This window comes from Thamnophis elegans, chromosome 7, assembly GCF_009769535.1.
Source record: "Thamnophis elegans isolate rThaEle1 chromosome 7, rThaEle1.pri, whole genome shotgun sequence".
Classification (NCBI taxonomy): Eukaryota; Metazoa; Chordata; class Lepidosauria; order Squamata; family Colubridae; genus Thamnophis; species Thamnophis elegans.
The window spans coordinates 55,788,021-55,811,348 of NC_045547.1; the positions used below are offsets into that span (position 1 = coordinate 55,788,021).

A 23,328-nucleotide genomic window follows, 5' to 3' on the forward strand; every position below is an offset into this window, starting at 1 on the left:
TTTCACAGAGCCTAACGCTCCTGTTAGGGGAATCCTGACTACCTGGCTGCCCTCCTAGTACTCACAAATAGCTGCCCGGGCGCACCCCCCCCACCGACTCCACGATCTGCCCAAGACAATGCCTGGGCTGTCAGCGCTCCAGGGAGCCTGTCTGTGTGATGCAAAGGCAGACGGAGCTAACAGAAGACTAGAACTGTAAACGAAGCTATCTGCAACCTAGGTTCCACCACAAAATCGCGGAGGACAAAATCACGCTCGACGAAAGCGCGCATTTGACGTCATCACAGCGCGACGAAAACATCGCGCTGTGATCGAAAAATGTAAAAATAAAGCTAAAACCTTACCCTAACCCCCCCAAACCTAACCCTAAACCTAACTCTAAACGTAACCCTTAACCTAACCCTAAACCTAACTGTTAACGTAACGCTAAACCTAACGCTAACCCTTAACCTAACGCTAAACCTAACGCTAACGCTCTAAACCTAACCCTAACCCTTAACCTAACCCTAACCCTAACCCTTACCTTTATGTGAATCGGCTTGGTTTAATTTTAATTTTATTTCAATTTTTAATTTTTTTCGTCGCGCTGTGATGACGTCACATGCGCGCTTTCGTCGAGCGCGATTTTGTCCTCCGTGCTTTTGACGGGTCACGGCAACCTAAGCTAAATTTTCTAAAACAAGATAAAATAAGGGAGCTACAACTATGCTAGAATTTGGGGGTCCAGCTTGCTGCACAAGGACTAGAGCCCCAGAATAGACGTCCTGTAGGGCGACTGAGTTTTTTTAAACTGAGCCTCTGAGGCAACCAAGAGGCGGAGCTACAATCAATTTTAAAACTCAGTTCCTTGGGCAGCAAGCTGAAGTTAACCTGTGCTTGGACACTCCAAGCAGCGCCTAGGAGAAAACTGAAATATCACATTAACATAACTATTCAGACCCTTCACAGAGTACTTTGTTGAAGCACCTTTGGCAGCAATTACAGCCTTGTCTTTTTGGATATGATGCGACAAGCTTTGCACACCTGGATTGGGGGATTTTCTGCCATACTTTCTTGCAAATCCTCTCAAGCTGTCAGGTTGGATGGTGATCATCGGTAGACAGGCATTTTCAGGTCCCTCCAGAGATGTTCAATAGGGTTCAAGTCAGGACTCTGTCTGGGCCACTCCAGGACATTCACAGAGTTGTCCCTAAGCCATTCCTGTGTTGTGTTGTGTTGTGTTGTCTTGGCTGTGTGCTTGGGATCATTGTCATGTTGGAAAATGAACCTTTGGCCCAGTCTAAGATCCTGAACATTGTGGAATAGGTTTTTATTGAGGATATCCCTGTACTTTGCTCCATTCAGCTTTCCCTCAATCGTGACCAGTCTCCCAGTCTCTGCTGCTGAACAACATCCCCACAGCATAATGCTGCCCCCACCATGCTTCAATGTTCGGAGGATATTAGGTAAGTGATGAGTGGTGCCTGGTTTTCTCCAGACATGATGTTTATAATTGAGGCCAAACTTGGTTCATCAGACCAGAGAATCTTGTTTCTCAGTCTGAGGGGTCCTTCAGGGGCTTTTTTTGCAAATTCCAAGTGGGCTTTCGTGAGTTTAGAATTGAGGAAAGGCTTCTGTCTAACCATCTGCCATAAAGCCCAGATCTGTGGAGGTCTGCAGTGATGATTGCCCTTCTGAAACACTGTCTCACCTCCATACAGGATCTCTAGAGCTCAGCCAAAGTGACCATTGGGTTCTTGGTCACCTGTCTTATTAAGGCTCTTCTTCTCCAATTGCTCAGTTTGACTGGGTGACTAGCTCTTGGAAGAGTCCTGGTTGTGCTAAACTTTTTCCATTTGAGAATTATGGAGGCCACTGGGCTTTTAGGAACCTTCAGTGCAGCAGAAATTTTATTGTAGCATTCCCCAGATCTGTGCCATGAAATAATCCTGTCTCTGAACTCTGCAGGCAGTTTCTTTGACCTCATGGCTTTTGCTCTGCTATCAACATTATCAGTTGTGAGGCCTTCTACAGAGTGTGTGTGCCTCTCCAAATCATGTCCAATCAATTTAATTTACCTTAGGTTGACTCCAATCAAGGTGTAGAAACCTGTCCGTGAGGATCAAGAGAAATGGGAGGCACCTGAGTCAAATTTCAAGTGTTGTTGCAAAGCATCTGAATACTAGTACCAATGTGATATTTTAGTTTTTTCTTTTTAATAAATTTACAGACATTTCTAAAATGCTGTTTTCACTTTGTCATTATGGGTTACAAAGTATAGATTAATGAGAAAAAAATGACAACTGTGGAATCAGGCTGAATACACACACACACACACACACACACAGTCAGTCTGATTATTTATTGTTCTGCATGTTACTTTCCCTTTCTATAGAGCTAAAATAACCTTGTAATAAAAATGATATTTTTGTCTTTATTTTCCTTTTCAAAAAGAGTCTTAAAAAAGCAAGATTTTTATAACTTGAAATATTTGACCAGCAATATTGCACATGTTGTTCAATTATATATTAGAATGCTTTTGAAAAATCTGTACATTGTTGCAGTAATCCTAATCAATATCTAGGCAGAAATCAAGAAAATCTATTAATGAATTTTGTAAATTAATATTTGGGTCAGAAACAACATCTGGGATCAATTTTAAGAATGCTAGTGGTGTGGAACCTATCTTCCCTTCCACTAATTATTAAGCATAATGTGATATCAATATAGTATTTGCCAAGATAGTATTTGCATTTTTGTTTGAATTGTTTTGTCCAATACAATATTCAACAGTGTGGCATATCTCCAATTTCTAACATTTTTGTCATGACTTTCACTAGCTTATTTGTGCAAATATTTATATCTTTGTTCTTCAGATTTAAAAACAAGAAGCATTATTCTAATTCAATCCCATATATGTTTATCAAGAAGTTAATTTTGCTAGCAGGGCTTACTTCCATGCAAATAGTCTGGGATTCATTACTTTGCTTATCAGCCAAAAAGTATCTGCACTCCAGCTCCAAGCCAGAAATAGAAAATTAATCTAGCAAAAAAAAGCAACAACAGTTTATTAATTAAAACATGCTGATGCTCTTGGTCTTTCGGTTATTAACTGAATAGAAAGTACATGGTAGACAGGTTGCCAGCTTTAAAAAAAGTTAGTTACATAATTGCATTACTATTTTTGACAGTTTCAGAATCAGTATCAGATAAGTATCAGATAAGTATCAGAATAGAAAAAGAATAAAAGGAGTAAGTGGTTTTAAGTATTCAGCAGATGGGTGAACAGAGAAGGATGCGAAATTCTACATCCATCAGTCAATATCTAATGTTCTTTGTTGTTCATCTTTTGTAGAGTAGGGGATGGATTTTTTTTCTGCTCTGCCCTGTAACTTCCTTGACAATGCCCAGTCTATTTTCTTGTGTAATGCAAACACTTTTGTATTTAAAAAGCAGAACAAAAACATCACCAGCATTAGAAGTAGGTTACTATCTGATTTCAAACTAAACACACACCGCATTCAACCTTGCGTTGATACTGTTCACAATTTACAAAGGAGACAGCAGTTTTAAGTTGCAACGACACTCGACAATCAAAGCTACACATTTTTAACAACATCACGACATTGCTTAGACTGCTTAGACTGAGTTGACCTTTGAAAGATGCGGTTCAATCGGACACGCGGTTAAAAGCATCTTCCAAATACAGTCTTCCAAAAAGCCATCAGTCTCTCCCGACGACACATAGTAACCACCTACTGCAAATGAATCAATTATCCCTCCTTTTTCTTTCTTCTATATTTTTAAAACCAAGAGCTGCCCAAACGATACTTCGGGGAACAGGGGAGGCGAAAAGCAAGAAGGGGAAAACTGCGAGAGCGCCACGACGAAACCAGCAGAGTCCCCCCACTCTTGTCTCTCGAAACCTTCAACGTCTTTCTGGACCGCACAGTAGAGAAATATAGAATTGCCCCGATCAAAGCTAGGAATCGGGACGGGAGCAAAGGGTGAAGAGTGCACGAACGGAGATCCCTCTCCGGTCTATTTCCCGAGCCCTAAAGGAAAAGCCTCGGGGATGACAGAGAGAGGACAGAGAGGCATGAAGTGCCAAAGGGAGATGTCACTCACCGACTCCGTATTTTTCGTGCTCTGTAGGAATCCACATGAGTGCGCCTTTTGGTCCCTTTTTTTGCAAACAATAAAGCTGCAGATGCTCTCCAGCTCAAAAAACAGCAGCAGCTGCTGCCATTCCCAACAACTCCCTCGTCCTAATACAGCCGCGATTGCTTTTGCGCGGTGCTCAGCTCCGCTCCGCAGCCTTCGGGGGCGAAGTCATTGTTCGGATTGACTAAACCCAGCTCGAGCTCTGGGACAGTTACGGCGAGCTCCGTCTCCGCCCCTCTGCATGCTGGGAAACGGAGTATTTCTCTCGCCAGCCACCACCACCCCGAAAGACACGCCTACGTTTCTTGCGGCTTTCCTTCGCAGAGCCCGCTGGTGAACCAAAAGACGCCCGCTCCCGACATGCTTTGCGCTAGGGAAGGAGGAGGAGGAGTTGGGGAAAGGGAGACGCCTTTCCGTTTCCTGTTGGAATAAGGGCCAATCCAAGGCTGGAAGGCGGCGCTTTGGGGAGAAGTCGCCGAGCCTGCGTTACGGCCTGACGGGATGGCTTGTTCGCGGGACTGGGCGCCGGAGGGGAGAAAGGGTAAGTCTGATCTCCTTTCCCCACCATTCCGGGGAAGAAGCTGCCGAAGTTGGAGGAGAGGCTTAAAGGCTTGCAAGAGAATCTGGTTCCTTTCCCGCGTGGCAGCGAGGTCCTTCAATGCAGTGGTCTCCAACCTTGGCCACTTTAAGACTTATGGACTTCAACTCCCAGAGTTCCTCAGCCAGCTGGCTGAGGAACTCTGGGAGTTGAAGTCCACAGTCTTAAAGTGGCCAAGTTTGGAGACCACTGCAGTTCAATGTATATGTAGCTTCGTAAAAATGGCCCCTTAATAGAAGGAAACGGGTTTTTTGGTTTTTGGGGGGTTTTTTTGTTATTAAAGGGCAGCATTTGGCATTTTTGGGAGGAAGGACAGTCATTGAAAGCGACTTGAAATGAATCCTTGAGTAAAAACTTCCCACGCTTCGCTATTCCTGTCGATCATTAATACAACGCCAAATGTAGCCTTTTCAGACTGGTGCCTCGGCATCCATATATTTAGAGTCCATAAAAGAGATAAGAAAGGTATTAATAACTTTGTTTAATAATGATGGAAACATGGGAAAAGATTTGGGTAAGAAATGTAAAATTTAGGCAAGCTTAAAACTTGAGAGAGAATTTTTATAAGATGTTTTATAGATGGTATTTAGATCCTAAAAAGTTAGCTTGTATGTATCCGAATTTATAATTGGAGATGTGATTGTGTCGATGCTATGTATTATCATGTATGGTGGATTTGTAAAAAAAAGTTAAAAGCATTTTGGATAAAAATATGGTGGATTACTCAGAATATTCCCAAAAAGAGGATAAAGTCCACTTCTCAGTTGTTTTTGCTAGGTATAATTACAGACTGTATAGTTATAGAGACTAATTTGATTTTGAATTTAATAACGGCAGCAAGATTGCTGGAAGAAGGAAGAATTGCCTATTATTCAAGAATGGACGCTAAAAGTAGTAATTTAGCAAAGATGGTTAAAATCTCAGCACATTTGAAAGATTATTCAGATGAGAAATACAAGTTGGAATGGAGAAGATGGATTGACTACATTCAAAATAAATATTGGACTAAGAAATTTCAATTAGCTTATGAATGAACAAGGAATGTTATAATTTATCTAAATTTAGCTTAATAAAAGGGGAGTTAAAGTACAAGAGGGAGGTAGGATGTTATAGTTAGTTAGCTTATGTTAGTGTATGATTATTAAATGTTTATAACCTGTACTTTGCTCTGGGAAGTTGGGGGGGAAGGGGGCTGGGGGGGGCAGGGTTGGGGTGGAGAGAGGGAAGGGGAAATATTTGTAAAACTTACTAAAACTTTTCAATAAAAAAAGAGATAAGCCAGATCCCAAGTTGTACTGACAAACTTTTCTTATCTGGAGTTAGTCTCCATCTTATTCATCGGTTTAGAAATGTTCAAAACTAATCTAAATATTCCTTTAAAAGAGAGAAAATAAATCAGATTAAAATACAAAGTAACAGTTGTTGGAAGAAATTTCCATCTGGGTTCAGTTCCAAATGGGGAGAAAGACCCTGGAAACATGGTGGCTGTTTGGAAAGATGGTTTTAATAGTGGACAGGATCACATACCTTGAAGATGTTGGGTGAAGAAAAAAGGGAAGAAATGCTGAGAGTGCTTGAGTTTTATATCCTCTCTTGGATCCCACCTTGGAGCTTTCTGTTCCTGTACAAGAAATGTATCCCATTGGCTGTCAGACTCCCAGGGGTCTGGGGTCTTAGCTAACTTTGTAGGCTGACTGTGTCCCAGGCCTGGCTGAATCTTGATGTAATCTCCCCAGATGCCATGTGGTGAGTTCTGTTGCTAGAGGGCTAATCCTATCATGTCCTAAGGGCCATGTCTTAATCCCATTACCCTGGAGCTGAAGGGGGTAGATCTTTGTTATGTATTTTAGACTGGCGCAGGCCTTAATGGCTCATTGACAAAGGGGATATGTGTGTGAGTTTCTGCCTCCTTTTTAGGGGGAATATTCTAACCCGGCTGTCTTGATCAACATAGGTACAACAAGTAGAATTAATGAGTGCACAGACTCCTCCTTGATCCACTAATAAAAAATAACAGAGGCTTGTTTTGAATGAACAATCAACCAAAGGCTCTCCTTTGAACAGCCTGAAGCTTAATAGCCATTTGCAATTCCTCTGCAGTGTAATGTGGAGTGTTGGTCTAACAGTGCAAAAGGAAGGAGACTCATCAGGTTAATTGAGGCCTTCAAAGCTGCTTCCTTTGCCACCTTATCTGCAAAAGAGGAATGTGGCATTTCTTTGCAACATTTCTTTTAGAATACTTGGCGTCATCCTTTGAATGGCCCCTAACATGAACAACAGCAACTTTTTAGGGTCCCAGATGGCATCTAGAATCTGCAATATTTCTTCACCATATTTAATCTGACTACCCTTGGCTGTAATTAAACCTTTTTTCCGCCACAGGGCTCTGTGGGAATGTCCCAACACCAAAGGCATATTTGCTGTCCTAGAAAATATTGACCGTTTTCCCTTTTGCCAATTTCAAACCAAGTTTAAAGCAACAAATTCTGCCTTTTGAGCTGATGTATTAATAGGTAATGGTTCTTGCTCCAAAACATCAAAAAGAGTGACAACAGCATACACAGCTCTTTGCTGGCCATCCAAAATATAACTGCTGTCATTTCGGCATTTTGTAAAGGCCGAAATCTGGCCGAAGGCTGTCAAATCTGGTCTTCTGGAATAGACTGCATCAAGACTTTGGAAACAATCATGAGGAAAATCATCAGATAAATCATCTACAGGCATCAAAAAAGTTTGATTAAGCTTATTAACAGTCACAAGTCTGACATTTGTAGAGGCAGAAAAAAATTGTGTGGTAATTTGTTAAACAGTTGGTGGCCAACGGCCGCCTTTAATCTGTAAAAGCTCTTTAACTTCACGTGTCACTCTCGCTTCTAAATCCTTTCCAAAAGTGAGCTTCTCTGACTCAACAATTAGCAGTGCCATATCAGCAGCAGCCCTCAGACAGGCTGGCCATCCAAGAGCAACGCAATCTAATTGTTTAGAAAAATATGCCACAGAATGCTTCCAGCTGCCTAATTTCTGAGTTAAAACGCCGATTGCAATCCCCCCTTTTTTTCATCTACTGAAAGGTAAAACGGTTTAAGTTTGGCAAGCCTAAAGCTGGTGTGGATGTTAAGGCTTGTTTGAGTTGATGAAATGCATGATCACATTGAGAGGTCCACTTTAAAAAATCTCTGCCTTCCCCTTTTGTGGCTTCATAAAGAAGTTTGGATAAAACACTAACATTTGGAATCCAAATACAACAAAATCCTGCCATCCTCAAAAATTCCCTGAGTTGATGACTGATTTTAGGATGTGGAATTCTCACTCAGCTTCAATATATTGGGAGGTAAGCTGATTTGCCCTTGAGAGATTTTGAATCCCAAGTAGAAAACAGTTTGAACTACCATATTTTTCGGAGTATTAAGACGTACCTTTTTCTCTCAAAAAAGAGGCTGAAAATCTGGGTGCGTCTTATACACTGAATACAGCATTTTTGTGCCTCCTGAAACCCCACCCTTTCACCGAAATGGCCATGCATAGCTTGTAGGGGAGGGGCTGTTTTTGCTCATTTCTGCCCTCTCAGCCTCCAGGAGCACTCTATAAGCTTCCTAATGCCCTTTTTTGAAGAAAAATGGGCCTTTTTTGCTTGTTTTTGAACCCCCCCCCCCCCCCGGAACACTCTACAAGCCTCCTAAGGACTATTTGTGTCCTTTAAAAAAAATGGGAGCTTTGCAGAGTGCAAAAACTTTTTTCTCCATAGTGAGGGGGGAGGAGTATCCAGAATGGGTTGACCTTGTCCTCTCATGATTGGATGAGTCAGATAAGCTCTTTGGGCAACGCCCCCTGGCCACCAGGTATTCCCCATTATTTGACTCATGCACTCACTGGAAAGGTGCACCATTCTGGACCTCCAGTAATTTACAAAGGATTAAAGAAAATAAGCTTGGACCTGGCGAATCCTGCCTCCCTACATCACACACAGCCTCCTCCTGCAAGGACTGGACTGCCAGAAGCCCCCTGGGGCGGCACGCTGCCCTGGCTACTGAGTGAGACCAGAGTCACTCAGTGGAGGACCTTTGCCGGGCAAACAGGAGGAGAGGGCACAAGCCTCCTGGAGGCAAGCCCTTGCCGCAGAGGTTCACAGGCGCAGACAAACCACGGGTTGTTAAAATGCCCTGGAGGGCCTGCGCTGGCAGCGATCACCAGAGATCAAGGTGAGAGCCGGAGAGGCTCAGAAAGAGCTGCGGGAGGCAGGGGGAGGCAAGAGAGAGAGCCTCCAGCGGCAGCAGCAACCACATGGCAGCCTGCAAAGACACAAGCCATTTCCATGTACTCCAGCAAAGAGGAGCTTTTTGAATTTGGAGCTGGGGGCCATCTTGAAACCACATGGTCCAAGATGGTGGCCCCCAGCAGCTCAGACGAGGCCGGCAGGAGCCGAGCTCTCAGCCCTGCAGCAACAACATTGGAGGCTCTGAGGAGCCCTTAAAAAGGTTAGAGACCATCGCAGAGGCATTAGCCAAGGGCGGGGGAGGCAGGCAAAGGCCAAAAGGAGGCACATCTCCATCAAGGGGGTTAAAGAGGCAGGCGGTGGATCAATCCCCCCCCCTCCAAGCCTACCTCTAAGATGAATCACAGAGGCAGCTGCCACAAGGCCTGCAGCAGGAATACCCCCCCCCCAACCTGAGGAAAGATTGCCACTCGGGCAGGGCGGAAGAAAGGAACCCCTCCCCCCAGGGGAGGATTCCCTTCCGCTTTGTCATCCGGTGTTCCAGCAACCTTGCTGTCACGATTTATGCAAGCCCTATTCTGTCCTTTTCTGATTGCCTGAGTAGCCTCTTCCCTTTAAGGAAAAACTTCCCCTTTAAGGAACAGAAATACAGAGTCTTGGGGTACTCCACTGCATACTTCCCTCCATGAAGAGGCAGTTCCATCAAGGACTACACTTTTAGTGCAGTTGGTCAACCAGTTACAAAGCCATCTGGTGTGATGCTGCTTAACCCACATTCCTCTTCTTTATCTAGTAGTAGGTTATGCTCTACCTTATCAGGACTTGCTGAAGTCCAAGTAAACTATATCGACAGCATTCCTCTGGTCCACTAGTTTTGTCACTTTATCTAAGAATGCAATAAGGTTAGTCTGGCATGATCTGTTTTTTGACAAACCCATGTTGGCTTTGGCTTTTGATCTGTTTTCTCCCTTTCTGAAGATGGGAACCACATCAGCAATCCTATGGTAGTACTCCAGGATCTCTGAAAGGTACTCCAGGATCTCTTTACTTTTTAAAAAATTATTTTCTGTAATCCGCCCGGAGTCCTTTGGGATTGGGCGGCCTATAAATTTATTAAATAAATCAATCAAATCAAATCAAGATATAGTTCAGTTGTTTGGAGATCTCGTCTGCCAGTTCCTTCAAATCCCTGGGGTGTAATCCATCCGGTCCTGGGAATTGGATCTTGTCTAGGGTAGACAGGTGCTCACTTACCATTTTCTTCCCTATCTCAACTTGGGTTCCTAATCTGATTTTTGTGGTGCTGTTTTTGACAGCTTGGACTGTTTTATCCCTTTGTGTAAAGACAGATGCCAAACATGAGTTAAATAGTTCTGCTTTACCCCTGCTACTTGTCACCTTCTGGCCACTTTCTCCCAGCAATGGATCAATTGTTTCCTTAATCTTTTCTTTTTAACATGTTGGAAGATGCCCCTTTTTTGTATTTATTTATTTATTTTCTACCTTTGTGGCAGGCCTTTCTTTATTGTGAGCCTTAGCTTCTCTCACTTCATCTTTTTTTTAAAATGTTTTTTAATTTTTAATTTAAAACAAATACAACATCCTTCTTTACATGCTATAGAAAGTGTATCAGTTGGTTACAAAAAGACTTTCGTGCATCTCTTCCACAGTCAACAAACATAATTCATGTTAACTCGAGCATTTTAACTGAAATATTCATACATGTCACCATCATCATATATCCATTTTCATTTGACTATAATTGTTAATAATAATAATAATAATAATAATAATAATAATAATAATAATAATAATTTTTGTTACTTAAACAACACATGCCCACACCAGTGGGAAAAGAAAAAATCAAAACCCAGAGAAAACAAAAAGAACAAAAAACAAGGCAGGGGGGAAAAAAAGGAAAAACAAAAGAAAAAAAAAACACAGGTATATATTATAAAAAAGTATATCAGCTGGTTACAACATGTTTTGGTGCATCTCTTCCATTAATTCATATTAATTCAGATATCTTAACTCAAATGTTTACCATATTGACATCATTATACCTCCACTACAGTTATTTAAACATCCTTCATCCTTAACTATGCCAAAGATTTAATCCATAACCACATGCTAGCATTTCATTTACTTGTTTGTAAAATCCTCTATTAACATCAAATCCTCATATCCTGTTTTAGCTGAACATCCATAATATTTAATACCAAAAATTCCATCTTCCATGCATATAGTTTATTATCATTCTCTCTTCTTTATGTAATTATATCGTATATCGTAACATTTTCCCCATATTAGTTAACATTTAACTGTATATAGTTTTATTTTGTTTTTTAATAGTGATAATTATTGTGATTAATAACCTTTGTATATGGTCCAAAAATATTTCCAACCTTCCCTTCTCATATCCAATTATTATTTATCATATCAACTCCACATTATATACATTACTATCAATATCAATTATTATTCAGCTATGTCTATTACAAATAAGAGTAATTAGGTTTAGCTAATTTTGAATTGTATTCTATCAGCCTGTGTCTCTCCAATAACAAAACCTCCTTAATCCTATTGCCATTCGTGGAACAAGTTCACCAAACGTCTTTATAAGCAAGTCCAAACAGGAATATCTTCGCACCTTTTTGCTTACGATGCCTCTGATATAATATCGTTGTCCTAAGCTTGTTGCACTTTTCAGCTTGTCTTTAATTCTCAGGGGTGGTATCGGAAATTCTGCAGGTGATGTTTCATAAAGTGTAAATTCTTTAATGCTTCTCATTCCTCCTGCGCTCTGTCTTTTGAAATAAATCTTCTGTATGGCTGCCCCCCTTTCAAGCGTTGCATCTCTTTCTCCCTCCGAAGTAAACCAGACGCCCGGTGTGTCAGCAAGTTGAGAATCTTTAAACCAGATGCCCGGCGTGTCAGCAAATTGAGAAACTTCATTTCTGACATTCTTCATTTGTATTTCAGGAACATTCAACATTCAATGTTCTCACTTTTTTCTTCATATTTTGATGTTAAAAACAACAAATAGTCCAGCTTTTTTTCAAATCTATCATATGTGTCAGACAACTTTTGAAATGCGGAGAAAATCATTTGAAATGAATCATTTGAAGCTTGCATAGACGCCATGTTTATGACGCAGCTAATATTTCTTCCTTTAGAGGCTTTAAGGTATTTGCAAGTAAAAACAAGCTGGGAGCTGTGCAATCTTATCTGATCTTAGACCAACACAGCCGAGCAATAAGTGTCAAATTGTAAGGAGCCAAATTATAGTAAATTGGTTTACAGCCCACTTAAAGAGAGTCAGAGGAGATGTTGGAGTAATCTTTCCTTTATCCATGTAAATAGCGTTTAAAGCATTTAAGAAATAGGGTAACCACCGGCCATAAACCCATTAAAAAAAAACAAATTCGCCCCTAGATTCTTCTGTTCTTTGGTTTCAATTAGCTTAAATTTTTATGCGGACCGTATCTCTTTAAGTAATAAAATCAGCTTACCAGTTGAAAACACTCACACCATTCTTAGGGGCAACCTGCAGTTTCGGTTAGCTTACAGCTAATCCAGAAGGAACTGGCAAAGGAGGTTAAATTCCAAGCCCCCCAGAGACTTTGCGAACGTCTCTGTGGTCACTGGATCTCCTCCAACCTTTCACTGTCTCTCCGGGACAGCTTGGGTCCGAAACGGACCATCCAATTTCCTTTGGAATAGGGGAATTTCAGGAATAGCCTGAAACTCCGTCTTCTCACTGCTAAGCCCCGCCTTCTTCCTCTCACTTCATCTTTAAACGGACCCTAGTGGCTGACCATTGAACTCCGTCTGTGTTTGCATTCAGAATATTTCTGAGCTAATCCTAGGCATAGAATCATAGCACCCTTATAGCCAGGGAAAAAGGGTCAGACAGGCCGGTCCCCATGCCAGAACCCACCACAAACTCAGAATGTGATGTCCGACTATGAGAAATCACAGAAGCACCTCAGATAGCCTATGATCTTAGACAGCATTTGCTGAGGGCAGAACATATATTGGGTGGAGAACATTAGAGCCGACTGGCTCAGCCGGACCAAGGTGGACAATTTGGAGTGGAAGCTGCAGCTATCAATTTTTGAGGAGTTGGCAGAATGCTTCGGATGGCCGGAGGTCAACTTATTCGCCATGTCCCTCAACGCTCAGCTCCCGAGGTTCTTCTCTAGGTACCAGACACCGGGGGCAGAAAGGGTGGATGCTCTGCGAAGCCCCTGGCCCAGGGGTCTTCTGTATGCTTTTCCGTCCTTACCCCTGATCCCCAGGGTCATACGGAAAATCCTTTGGGAGGGGGAGGAAGTGGTTCTCTTGGCCCCTCACTGGCCCCGGAGGCCATGGTTTGCAGATCTCCAGTCGCTTTCAGTGGAGAGGCCCTGGACAATCCCCCAGGAGAGGATATCCCTCAATCAGGGGTCGCTGGAGCACCCAGACCCTCAATGGCTCCAGCTGACTGCTTGGCACTTGAGTGGAGCATCCTGGGGAAAGACCTCTTCTCCCCCAGGGTGAAACAGACTATCCAGACTGCCCGCACACCCTCCACGGAGCGTATCTATGGCTCCATGTGGTGGGCCTTTGCCTCATGGTGTAACTCCCTGGGATATTATCCTATCCAGGCCACAGTGCCACAGGTTCTGGACTTCCTCCAGGCAGGCCTGGACAGAGGGTTAGCTGCTAACACGATTAGGAGACAGGTTTCAGCCATCTCGTCAGTTCTCCTGCGTGGCAGGAACCAGAGTTTGACTCACCATCCTATGGTCAGGCAATTCCTCAAGGGAGCTTCCAATCCCAAACCGCCCACGGTATTCAGGTACCCTTTCTGGGACTTACACAGGGTAGGGGACCCTCTAACAGGCACTCCATTTGAGCCTTTACGAACAGTTTACCTTAAGTTTCTGACTCTTGAGGTGGCTTTCCTGGTGGCCATCACCTCTGCCAGGCGGATATCCGAGCTGCAAGCTCTGTCCACCAGGGAGGATCTCTGCGTCTTCCACCAGGACAGAGTGGGGTTACGACTGGATCCGTCCTTCATCCCCAAGGTGTGCCCCTGCTTCCATTGAGCCCAGGAACTCATTTGCCCAACTTCTGTCCAGACCCTTCTCACCCGTTGGAGAAGAAGTGGCACACTCTGGACGTAAGGAGGACTCTGAGGGTTTACCTCAGGAGAACCAGTCCAAACAGGAAATCCGAAGCTCTGTTTGTCTCCTTCCAACCAAGGTCCTGGGTAACAAGGCAACTTCCACCACAATAGGCAGGTGGTTGCGAACCTGCATTGCCACTGCATGCCTATTGCAGGGCTTACAGACACCAATCATATCACAGCTCACTCCACGCGGAGCGCAGCCACATCCACGGCCTGGGCCACGCAGGCATCCTTGGCCGAAATCTGCAGGGCAGCCACATGGGCTTCCCCCTCTCCCTTTGTTAGGAACTATAAACTGGACTCTTTTGCCTTGGCAGAAGCCTCTTTGGCCACAGGGTGTTGCAGGTGGTTCACAGGGCGTGGCCCATGCCTCAACTGGCATGAGTGGGGGACATGGGGCCTCAGAGGTCTCCCTCCCTAGGGACATGCAGGCTTTGGTACGTCCCATTCTGGATACTACTCCCCCCTCACTATGGAGAAAGGGCGTTGGTACTTACCTGATACGCCTCTTCTCATAGTGGGGGGAGGAGTATCCAGTCCCTCCCTGACTATATTTGTACGACTAAGTGTTATGTTCATTGTTTATGAAGTTATATAAATATTGATGTTGGAAACATTAAAAGCTAAGAACTGAATTAAGAGTCTGGAGTGAATGGTGCAACGAGTCGGATAGAGTTCTTCGCCAATAATGGGGAATACCTGGTGGCCAGGGGGTGTTGCCCAAAGAGCTTATCTGACTCATCCAATCATGAGAGGACAAGGTCAACCCATTCTGGATACTCCTCCTCCCACTATGAGAAGAGGCGTATCAGCTAAGTACCAACACCCTTTTTATTTGCCTCTTCAAAACCTTGATGTGTCTTATACTTCCATGTGTCTTATACTCCAAAAAATACGGTAACTGAGCCTTTGGTAAAGAAACTTTATAGCTACATTCACCCAGAAAATTTAAAAGACTAATAGTATTTTGTTCACATTCTACCTCAGCGGAAGCTCCCAGTAATAAATCATCCAATATTGCAACACTGTTCTATTTGTTCCTGGTAAGGAGTCCATCTAAGTAAATCAGACCCAAGAGCTTCTCCAAAAACAGTTGAACTATTTTTAAATCCTTGGGATAACACAGTCCAATATATCTGAGTATCCTGCATGTGTTCATTTTCAGACCATTGAAAATCAAACAACCTCTGGCTATTCCCTTGAAGAGGAATACAAAAGAGAAAATCCTTTAAATTCAATACAGTGAACCATGCAAAATCAGGTGAAATCAGAGACATCAGTATATAAGGGTTTGGCACAGTGGGGTGAATGGTCACTGTAAGTGACTTAATAAAATGGAGATCAATAACCACGTGAAAGGATCCATTAGGCTTTTTAATGGGTAGAATGGGATTATTATAAGAGGACTTTTCCTTTTTAAGAAGCCCATACTCAATAATTGGCTTCAATCCTGTCCTAGCCTCCTGAGATAGGGGATGCTATTTACTCCAGTTTCAGAGTAATCTCCACAGGAGGAATATATTCTGGTTACTGTTGGAAACCTGACGCCCACACCCATGGCTTAACTGCATCTAAAACAGATTGCCTTTGATGTGGAGGCTCTTGTATATAGTTTCCAAGAGAGGCAAAACAAGTCTCTAGGATTCGTGTTTAGGTTGTTCTTGGTCAAAAGAAATAGTGGCTTGTAATTTTGAAAGTCCCAAAAGAGGAACAGGACAGTCAGGCATATACAAAAAGCTATGTATCAACTTTTCCTCTCCAACTGCCATTTCCAAGGGTTATAAAAAGGAGTTATGTTGCACTTCTCCAGAAGGTCCAACATCTAACTGCCCCTGGCTGCCTCTTATTCTCCCAGCATAAGAAGATTCGGACTGGGAGAGGCGTGCTGGTTATCTCCAGATGGAACAAATTTATGTTTTGCATTCAGTGGGCATGCCTCTCAATGCCCTATTTTCCTACAAAAAGCACATTCATTTCTCTTAAGAAGTGTTCTGTTTCTGTGTCCTTGAAATACTCTTAGCCTTCCTCACCCTCTCATTCCTCTCCCTCCTCAGGCCACTCTTCCTGGAGGGCCCTATCACTGCCTTGCAAAACCTGTGGCAAAAACACAGTGTTTTGTCTTGCACGTACATTTTCCTGCTTCTCTTTCTCTTTATCCCTATTCACAAATACTTTATAAGCACTTACCACAAGCTGGCTGACTGGAAGAGCCACTGCTCCCTTCCAACTTATTGTAACTTTCTTCTAATATGTTCACAACTGTTTCCTCTGAACAACATATTTAACATCCTCTGATTATCTGGGGAATCAGAATCCAAATCAGAATATTGCTTCATATTATCACATAAATAGGAATGAACTTGGAGTCTCATTTGGAAGTTGTTTAGTTTCATAATCTTCCCTAAATTTTTCTTCTTTGGAATAGCAATCATTAAAGCTGCAGCTATTTTCCTATTATCGTAGAGAGAGCAGCCAGACTGGGTATGCTCCGTCCATTAACCAATCAGACTGAGTCTACACTTATGATGTCATCGGGCCCTTGTGGCTCTTCCCCAGTTTTCAGACTGTCCAACCTGGACTGGCTGTGAGAATTGATCTCTCCAAATTATTTAATTATATCTTTAATTGGTGAAATTTTGTTGTACCTTTAAATTGGTTCCTTAACTAATCCTTTTTTTTCTTTTTCAAATATACTTTTTTATTTTCATTTTCATAACATACAATCACATGTATACTATTACATAGCCAATATCCTATTGTATTAAATAGCAATTACATCAGTTCCTCTTGTCATCAACACCCAAAAATATAAAAACCCATTATTAGCTCTTCTGCTCTCCATACACCTCTTTCTTCTACCTCTCTCCTACCTCCTTTCTTCCCTCCAGCATCCTTTCCTACTCTACTTCCCCTTCCTTTCTCCTTCTCCTCTCTCTACATTCCACTCCTCCTTATCCTCCTCATCTTCCCCCTTACCCTCTCCTATCCCTCTCTTCCCGTCTTTCTTCTCCCTTCTGTTTCCCACTCTTCCTCTCATTGGTGTATTTCCGCTTCTGAGCAAACTCCAATCTATGTTGATGGTATTTATACTTCCATAACAATATACTTAACATATCCTAGTTTTAATTAAAAAGTAAGAGAAGACAGTATACATGTGCAATCATATTACATTAAAATCTAACACCCCTCATCAAACCTCCCTCCCACCCACCCTCCCCCCAACCCCTCCCCCAGCCTTCCCTCCCCCGACTTCCCAGAACCCATACACAGTATAAATCTTTAACAAAAACAGTCTAAAATATATATTGGAAAAAAGAATAGAAAATTGATAACATCTTTACATTGAACTTAGCTCCTCCTTACTAAGCTAACTTTAAACAATTTATATCATTCCTGATCTTAATCATAAGCTATCTGGAGTTTCTTAGTCCCGTATTTATTTTGTATATAATCAATCCATTTTTCCAGTCTCATTTATATCTCTCGTTTAAGTGATATTTAAGATATGCAGATATTTTAGCCATCTCGGCTAAATTTGTGACTTTCAGTGTCCATTCTTGAATTGTAGGCAAGTCTTCCTTCTTCCAGTATTGCGCCACCAACAATCTCTAACTGCAGTTATTAAGTGCAAAATCAAATTAATCTCTACAGCTGTACGATCAGTAATTATACCTAACAAAAATAACTGAGGAGTAAACTTTATCCTTTAAAAAAAAACATTTTGCATAATCCTAATTTCATCTTCCAGTCCTCTTCACTTTCCCCCTTGTTTACGTCTATGTAATCTATTTAGATTTATCAAAGCTCCTCTCATATACGCTTTACTTGCATCCCATACAATTTCCATAGGTGTACCCTTATTCATATTGAAAACAAAGTATTCTGCTAACAATCTTTTACATTTGTTAGTATATTTCTCATGTCTAAATAAATTTTCATTCAATCTCCAAGAGCTTCTTGCTTGCGTCACCCCTCCCAACTCCATCCAAACTAGATTATGATCTGATAAAACTCTGGTAGATATCTTTATCTTCTTCACCCTAGAAAACAAATCATTGGTAATTAGTAGATTGTTTTTTTTTAATTGTTGATCCATTGGTCTGGTAATCACATGGTTTTGTCTTTGTTCCTTGGCTCCTTGTACTTCTGAGGGAGAAAGATGATCCATCCTTGTTGATAGTTGTGTAGTTTGCTGTTTATCTTGTCCTTCTTGTTCTCTTTCTCTAGGTCCAAGTGGGGTGGGATGTCTGGCCTTCAAGATATTATGGTAAAAGTCTCGAGCTTCCCATACTGATTTAAGACGGTATCTTTGCCCCTCAAAGATGAATGTTAGCCCAACTGGTGCCTTCCATCTGAACTGTAGCTGACGATTTTTAAGCTCTTCAACTGAAAAAGCATAGTCTTTCCTGGATCTTAGCATTAGAGGTGGTATCTCTTTCAGAACAGTCACTTCCTGACCCCCAATTTGAAGCTTGGTTTTATAGGACTCTTGCAATATCATATTCCTCATGTCTCTTGTAGTAAAGTAAATCACAATGTCCCGTGGAAGCTGCTTCTGTTTCGCCAGCAGGGAGTTAGCACGATAAACCTTATCAATTTGCCAATCAAAATTTCCCCCTGGCCTTCCCAACAGACTATCGAAAGCTTCCGAAAAAATCTTTTTCAAATTCTCCTGATTGTTTTCACACAAACCTCTTATTCTTAGTGCAGACTCCATTTGTCTATACTGTAACATAATAATTTCTTTTTCAGCATTTCCAACTTTTGTTGCACCATGTCGATTTTGATACCAAATTAGTCTTGGCATCATTAAGATCTTCTAATCTGTCTTCAATTTCCGAGACATATTCACATTAACAACCCCCAACATATCATCCCTGATCTTCCGAACCCGAGTCTCAAGTTTATCACACAGTTCTTTATGCGCAACAAATATCTCCTCCTTAAGTTTTGTTTCCATCGTAACTACATGATTTTTAAATGCTTCAGCCAATTCCTTCTGAAAAATTTCTTTAGTTAATGGCTCCCCTGTTGGGGGAGGAAGTAATGACTGCGAACTTTTTGGAGCCAGGGGGGGACCTTTTGAATAGGGTTTTGCTTAAAAGCCATTCCAAGTTTTAATCTTCTTCAACCAATTAATAAGTCTGTGCTGGACGATTGTGCAGCTGTTACTGATTAATTTAGTATTAAATCACTCCTTCCCTTTGAAGTTTTAAACTCCGTAGAAATTCAAAGCTCGAACAGTGTTACGAAGCTGCTTGGCGCCATTTTGAATATCTCTTTAGCAAGTAAGATATCAGAAGGAGTTCTTGAAAAAAAAATGAAGCTAAGGATTAATACAAACAATTAAAAGTTCACATGTACAGGGTCCGCTCGTATTGGATTCAATAAATCAAATTTTGTTCTGAGGATTTGAGATTTGCTTTGTGCTGCTAATGCAGCAGGAATTCCTGGCACGGAGACGATTCTGCCGTTGGCTGGCCTCCTCCCCCCTCCCAGAGACAATCTGCGAGAGTTAGTTGGCACGTTGCCCAGCACAATCAGCTCACCTTATCTCCTTGACCCGAAGAAAAGGTAAACAAGCTGTCAGATGGCTGATGGATTGCTCATCTGGCAGTTAAACGCAACCAGGATTCTGGAGCTGTAATGACCAGCTTCCACCAGCAAGCAACCTCAAACCGGTTCCTTAACTAATCCTTTATTCTACAAATTGGAGGGAAATTCGAAACTGATCTCTGGCTGCCTCTCCTCAGCCATCTGATTGCCTGCGGCCACGAGTTCGCTCAGAAAGCCTGCCTTGCAATCAGATTGGCCAGCTCATGAGCTACGGCTCCACGGCTATTTCCCCGCGGCGCTCCTTGATTCTGGGCACTCGGAGGGATGCGTGACCGGCCATTTCGTGCGCAGCGGTTCCAGGTGAGTCTGGTGGCCACACTTAGTATCGGTGGCCATTTTGCAGGTCGGAAAAGCCCGCGAAGATAGCTGTGGCCATTTTGAGGCTCGGAAAAGCCTCATAGGAAAAAAAGTCAGCCATTTTGGACACTTTAAAAAAGGCATGAACTCTACAGCAGCCGTGTGGAGTGCCCAGCAATGCGGGATCACCCCAGGTGGACCAGATCAGGAGTGCCTGGCCAGCAAATGGGTGAGACCATTGCCTATCTTATTGGGGTGTTGATTTATGTTTGGGGAATGGCTGATCCAGCTATGGATACGAATGCAGGACTAGAGGAGGCAGGGCCATCAGGAGCAAAGAGCAGCGGGAAGAGGCAAGCCAAAGAGGCCCCTTCCTCAGGAGTAAACCCCAAGGTCTCTAAAGCGACTATCAGGGCAGAAGAGCGCAGGCAGAAGGCCCTTGAGAAAGAATTTCAGAGGGCCCAAAAACAACAACATAATCTAACTGCCCAGCCCTCCCTCCCTCCCTCTGAGGATCACTAAGTGGCGTCCCCAGCTCCACCTATCTTGCCTCCCATGGTCCCTGACGCCCCCCCCCAGCCTATTCAGAAGGGGAATTGTCTTCTTCGGAGTCCTCGTCTTCGATGGAACCTGACAACAGAGGCAATTTCTTTGATGTACCTCTCAATAGAGAGCGCACCTTTGAACAGGCTTCCTGTTCAAACAAGTATGTAAAGGAAGATTTTATGTATTGTGTTTGTTTTGAGAATAAAAAATAAAAATATTTTAAAAAAAGAAATATCTAATAAACATTTTAGTAATGTTCTAACAATTGTTTTGTTGGTTTCTAGCCATCCCTATTCCTAAGCCTTGGGTAATTAATGCTTCAGGAGTTATCTAATACACATTTTATTTGCTCCCGGCCGTCCCTCTGCCTAACATCTAGCTGTGGGATTGTAGTCCCTAGTTCAGGTTTGAGACTAGTGACGAAGTTGATGGAAGACACCAGACATGAGGTGCAGGTTTTATTTCCTTTTATTGAAGTGCTCCAACAACTGACTTCCGGTTGATGTCACGGCGAGAACAGCTTGGAAATTAGGGGCAGCAAAGAAAGGAGAGGCATTTTGTGGAACACAAGGAATTCGCAATTTTCTCATTAGGTCCGAAGCAAGCTCTCCCAAATGGCAGCAAGGACGATGGCCATTTTTGGCAGTCACAAGCTGGGACAATTGGGACCATAATATTTGTGCTGGAGCAGTTTGTGGATAGCATTAAAACTGGGTGAGACAACTTCCAACTCTTACTCTAAAAATGTAATTTAAGTACAAGAATTTGTAAATATAATCTCCAGGCGTTAAGGAAGCGGAGACACGCTGAGAAGATTAAAGACTGAAAATTAAGAGGCGAAAGAAATGCCCAAGGTTCGCTTTAAAATACAGAAAGCCTGAAAAAGAACTTAAACAATTTGAAAGGTGATTTTGGGGAGAAACTATCTTGCTTATTTGTATTTTTTAACCCCTTGGATTTATTGGATAACTAGCTGTTTTTGACATACTGTTTAATGTTGAAGTTGGGAGCAGGAGAGCCATCTACTGGAAGCAGAGGAGCACTACAGTACTATAGCGTCAGTATCCTTAGTGAAAGTGAGGTCCAATACTCATAAAGTCTAATACACAAAATAGAAGAAAGTATAACATCTGGAAGGCGGCCTGACCTTGACTCTATTCTAGAAGATGATTTGGATATTTTGAAAATACCTAATGAGTTTCTTTTTTCTCTTGAAGAGTTCTAAGATGAATTAAATTGCAAGTAACAAAATTTTATTGAAACTGGTTATTGGATTATGAATTTGAAAGATTGGAGGGACCTAGTGGATTAATTTGGATTTGGATTATCAAGGCTATTTGACAGCATTCTACAAGACAAAAGAAGAAAGGAGATAGAAGAAAAGAGGAAAAAAGAAAAGTTAAATAAGACTTTAAAATTTGGACAGTTGGGAAGATGTATAATTGGAAAATCACAAGGCTGTAAACTACTGAAAATCTTTAAAGATTGTAAACATATGGGATTTTGGAGGCATAATTATGGGATTGATTTAATTTTATTAAGTTGGAGTTTTTAAATATTGAGCCGTTGGAACCAAAGAGGTTAACTGAGTAATTTTTATTAAACTGTTACAAAATGGATTTACAGGGAATAATAGTGGCAAATGAGGAAATAATTTTGATGCTTAAAAACATGCCTGAAACTATAAAGAACAATAAGGAGACAAGGGGATTGTCTAAAGATAAAGAAATAAGTATATAAGCCACTTAACAATTGGGTGGGGGAGGGGAGATGAACATGATATTCAGGAAATAGAAGAGAAGATAAAGATAATGAAGAGAAAGGATTAAGAAGTAGGAATCAATCAGATAATTCCTTAAAATCTTATAATAGAACAGAGAGAAAAAAGAAAAATCTCTTTAAAAAAAAGAAAATCTTACCGATGAGTGTTCAAATAATACAGCAGAAAGAGATAAAGGACAACCGGAAGGGAATGTTCAATAGATATAAAAACATCAAAAAGAGCTATAAGACTCCCAAGAAACAGAAATAAAAGGGTGATTAAAAAGTCAATAAATGATGGAACTCCAAAAAGGTTAAGAGATGATGGATGATGATAAAATATATTTTTTTAAAAATAGAAAATACAAATAGAGAAAATAGTAGCATACATATTAACAGATAATAGAATTTATTATAATTTAAAATAAATTAAGCTTAGTAGGTGGAAATTTAGGATTAGGTAATTTAATTGTATTGTTAATAGTGTGTTAAATTATATTGTGAATTTAAACTTTTAAGGATTAGAAATTATGGGGATTTTGAGATATATTCCCGGGATTGATTGAATTTTGTTAATTTTGTTAATAAAGCCAAATAATTTTGTTATTTGGTTTTATTAATAGTCCTAGACATTTGGGATATTAAAATTATGGTGGGATAATTAGTAATTTTCAAAATATTAAATATTAGTAATTTAGGGGATAACAAATACATGGTGCAAAGAAATGTTATTTAAATTTAAATGAATTGAAGGGAAAAAAGATAAGGAATTAGAAAGAAAGTTGGAAGATCAGGATTATGCATACTTATTTGTATAAGTACTGTTAGCATTGTTTTAAAAAGATTTGATCCATTCAATACATTGTCCACAGAATATGTGTCTATTATATTAAAAAATAAAACATTTATTTGAAAAAAGAGTTAAGAAAGCTTTATACATTTCAATAAAGCGGAAAGCAGGATAAAGTGGATTACAGC

At 41.4% G+C, this 23,328-nt stretch overlaps 2 protein-coding genes and 1 long non-coding RNA gene across 6 annotated transcripts in view; 2 read left to right on the forward strand and 1 right to left on the reverse strand.

The window, feature by feature from the left end:
- The window catches only part of LOC116511270, a 30,027-nt gene extending 27,813 nt beyond the window's left edge, over positions 1–2,214 (forward strand). The window contains exons 2-3 of the long non-coding RNA XR_004255732.1: positions 1,345–1,445; positions 2,063–2,214. This is a non-coding gene — a long non-coding RNA (uncharacterized LOC116511270). The remainder of the gene's footprint in view (positions 1–1,344; positions 1,446–2,062) is intronic.
- Positions 1–4,473, reverse strand: part of DOCK4 (dedicator of cytokinesis 4) — a 387,382-nt gene extending 382,909 nt beyond the window's left edge. For 3 of the 4 annotated variants that reach the window (XM_032221143.1, XM_032221144.1, XM_032221142.1), the window contains exon 1: positions 4,108–4,463. In XM_032221143.1, the coding sequence (XP_032077034.1) occupies positions 4,108–4,144 (37 nt within the window). In that variant the 5' untranslated portion in view covers positions 4,145–4,463. Of the gene's footprint in view, positions 1–4,107 lie in introns of all 4 variants that reach the window. The other variant, XM_032221145.1, reaches the window with a different exon arrangement.
- An 82-nt stretch (positions 4,474–4,555) lies between these two features.
- Positions 4,556–23,328, forward strand: part of ZNF277 (zinc finger protein 277) — a 55,782-nt gene continuing 37,009 nt past the window's right edge. Inside the window, exon 1 of the mRNA XM_032221146.1 lies at positions 4,556–4,684. Coding sequence (XP_032077037.1) covers positions 4,645–4,684 — 40 coding nt within the window. The 5' untranslated portion in view covers positions 4,556–4,644. The remainder of the gene's footprint in view (positions 4,685–23,328) is intronic.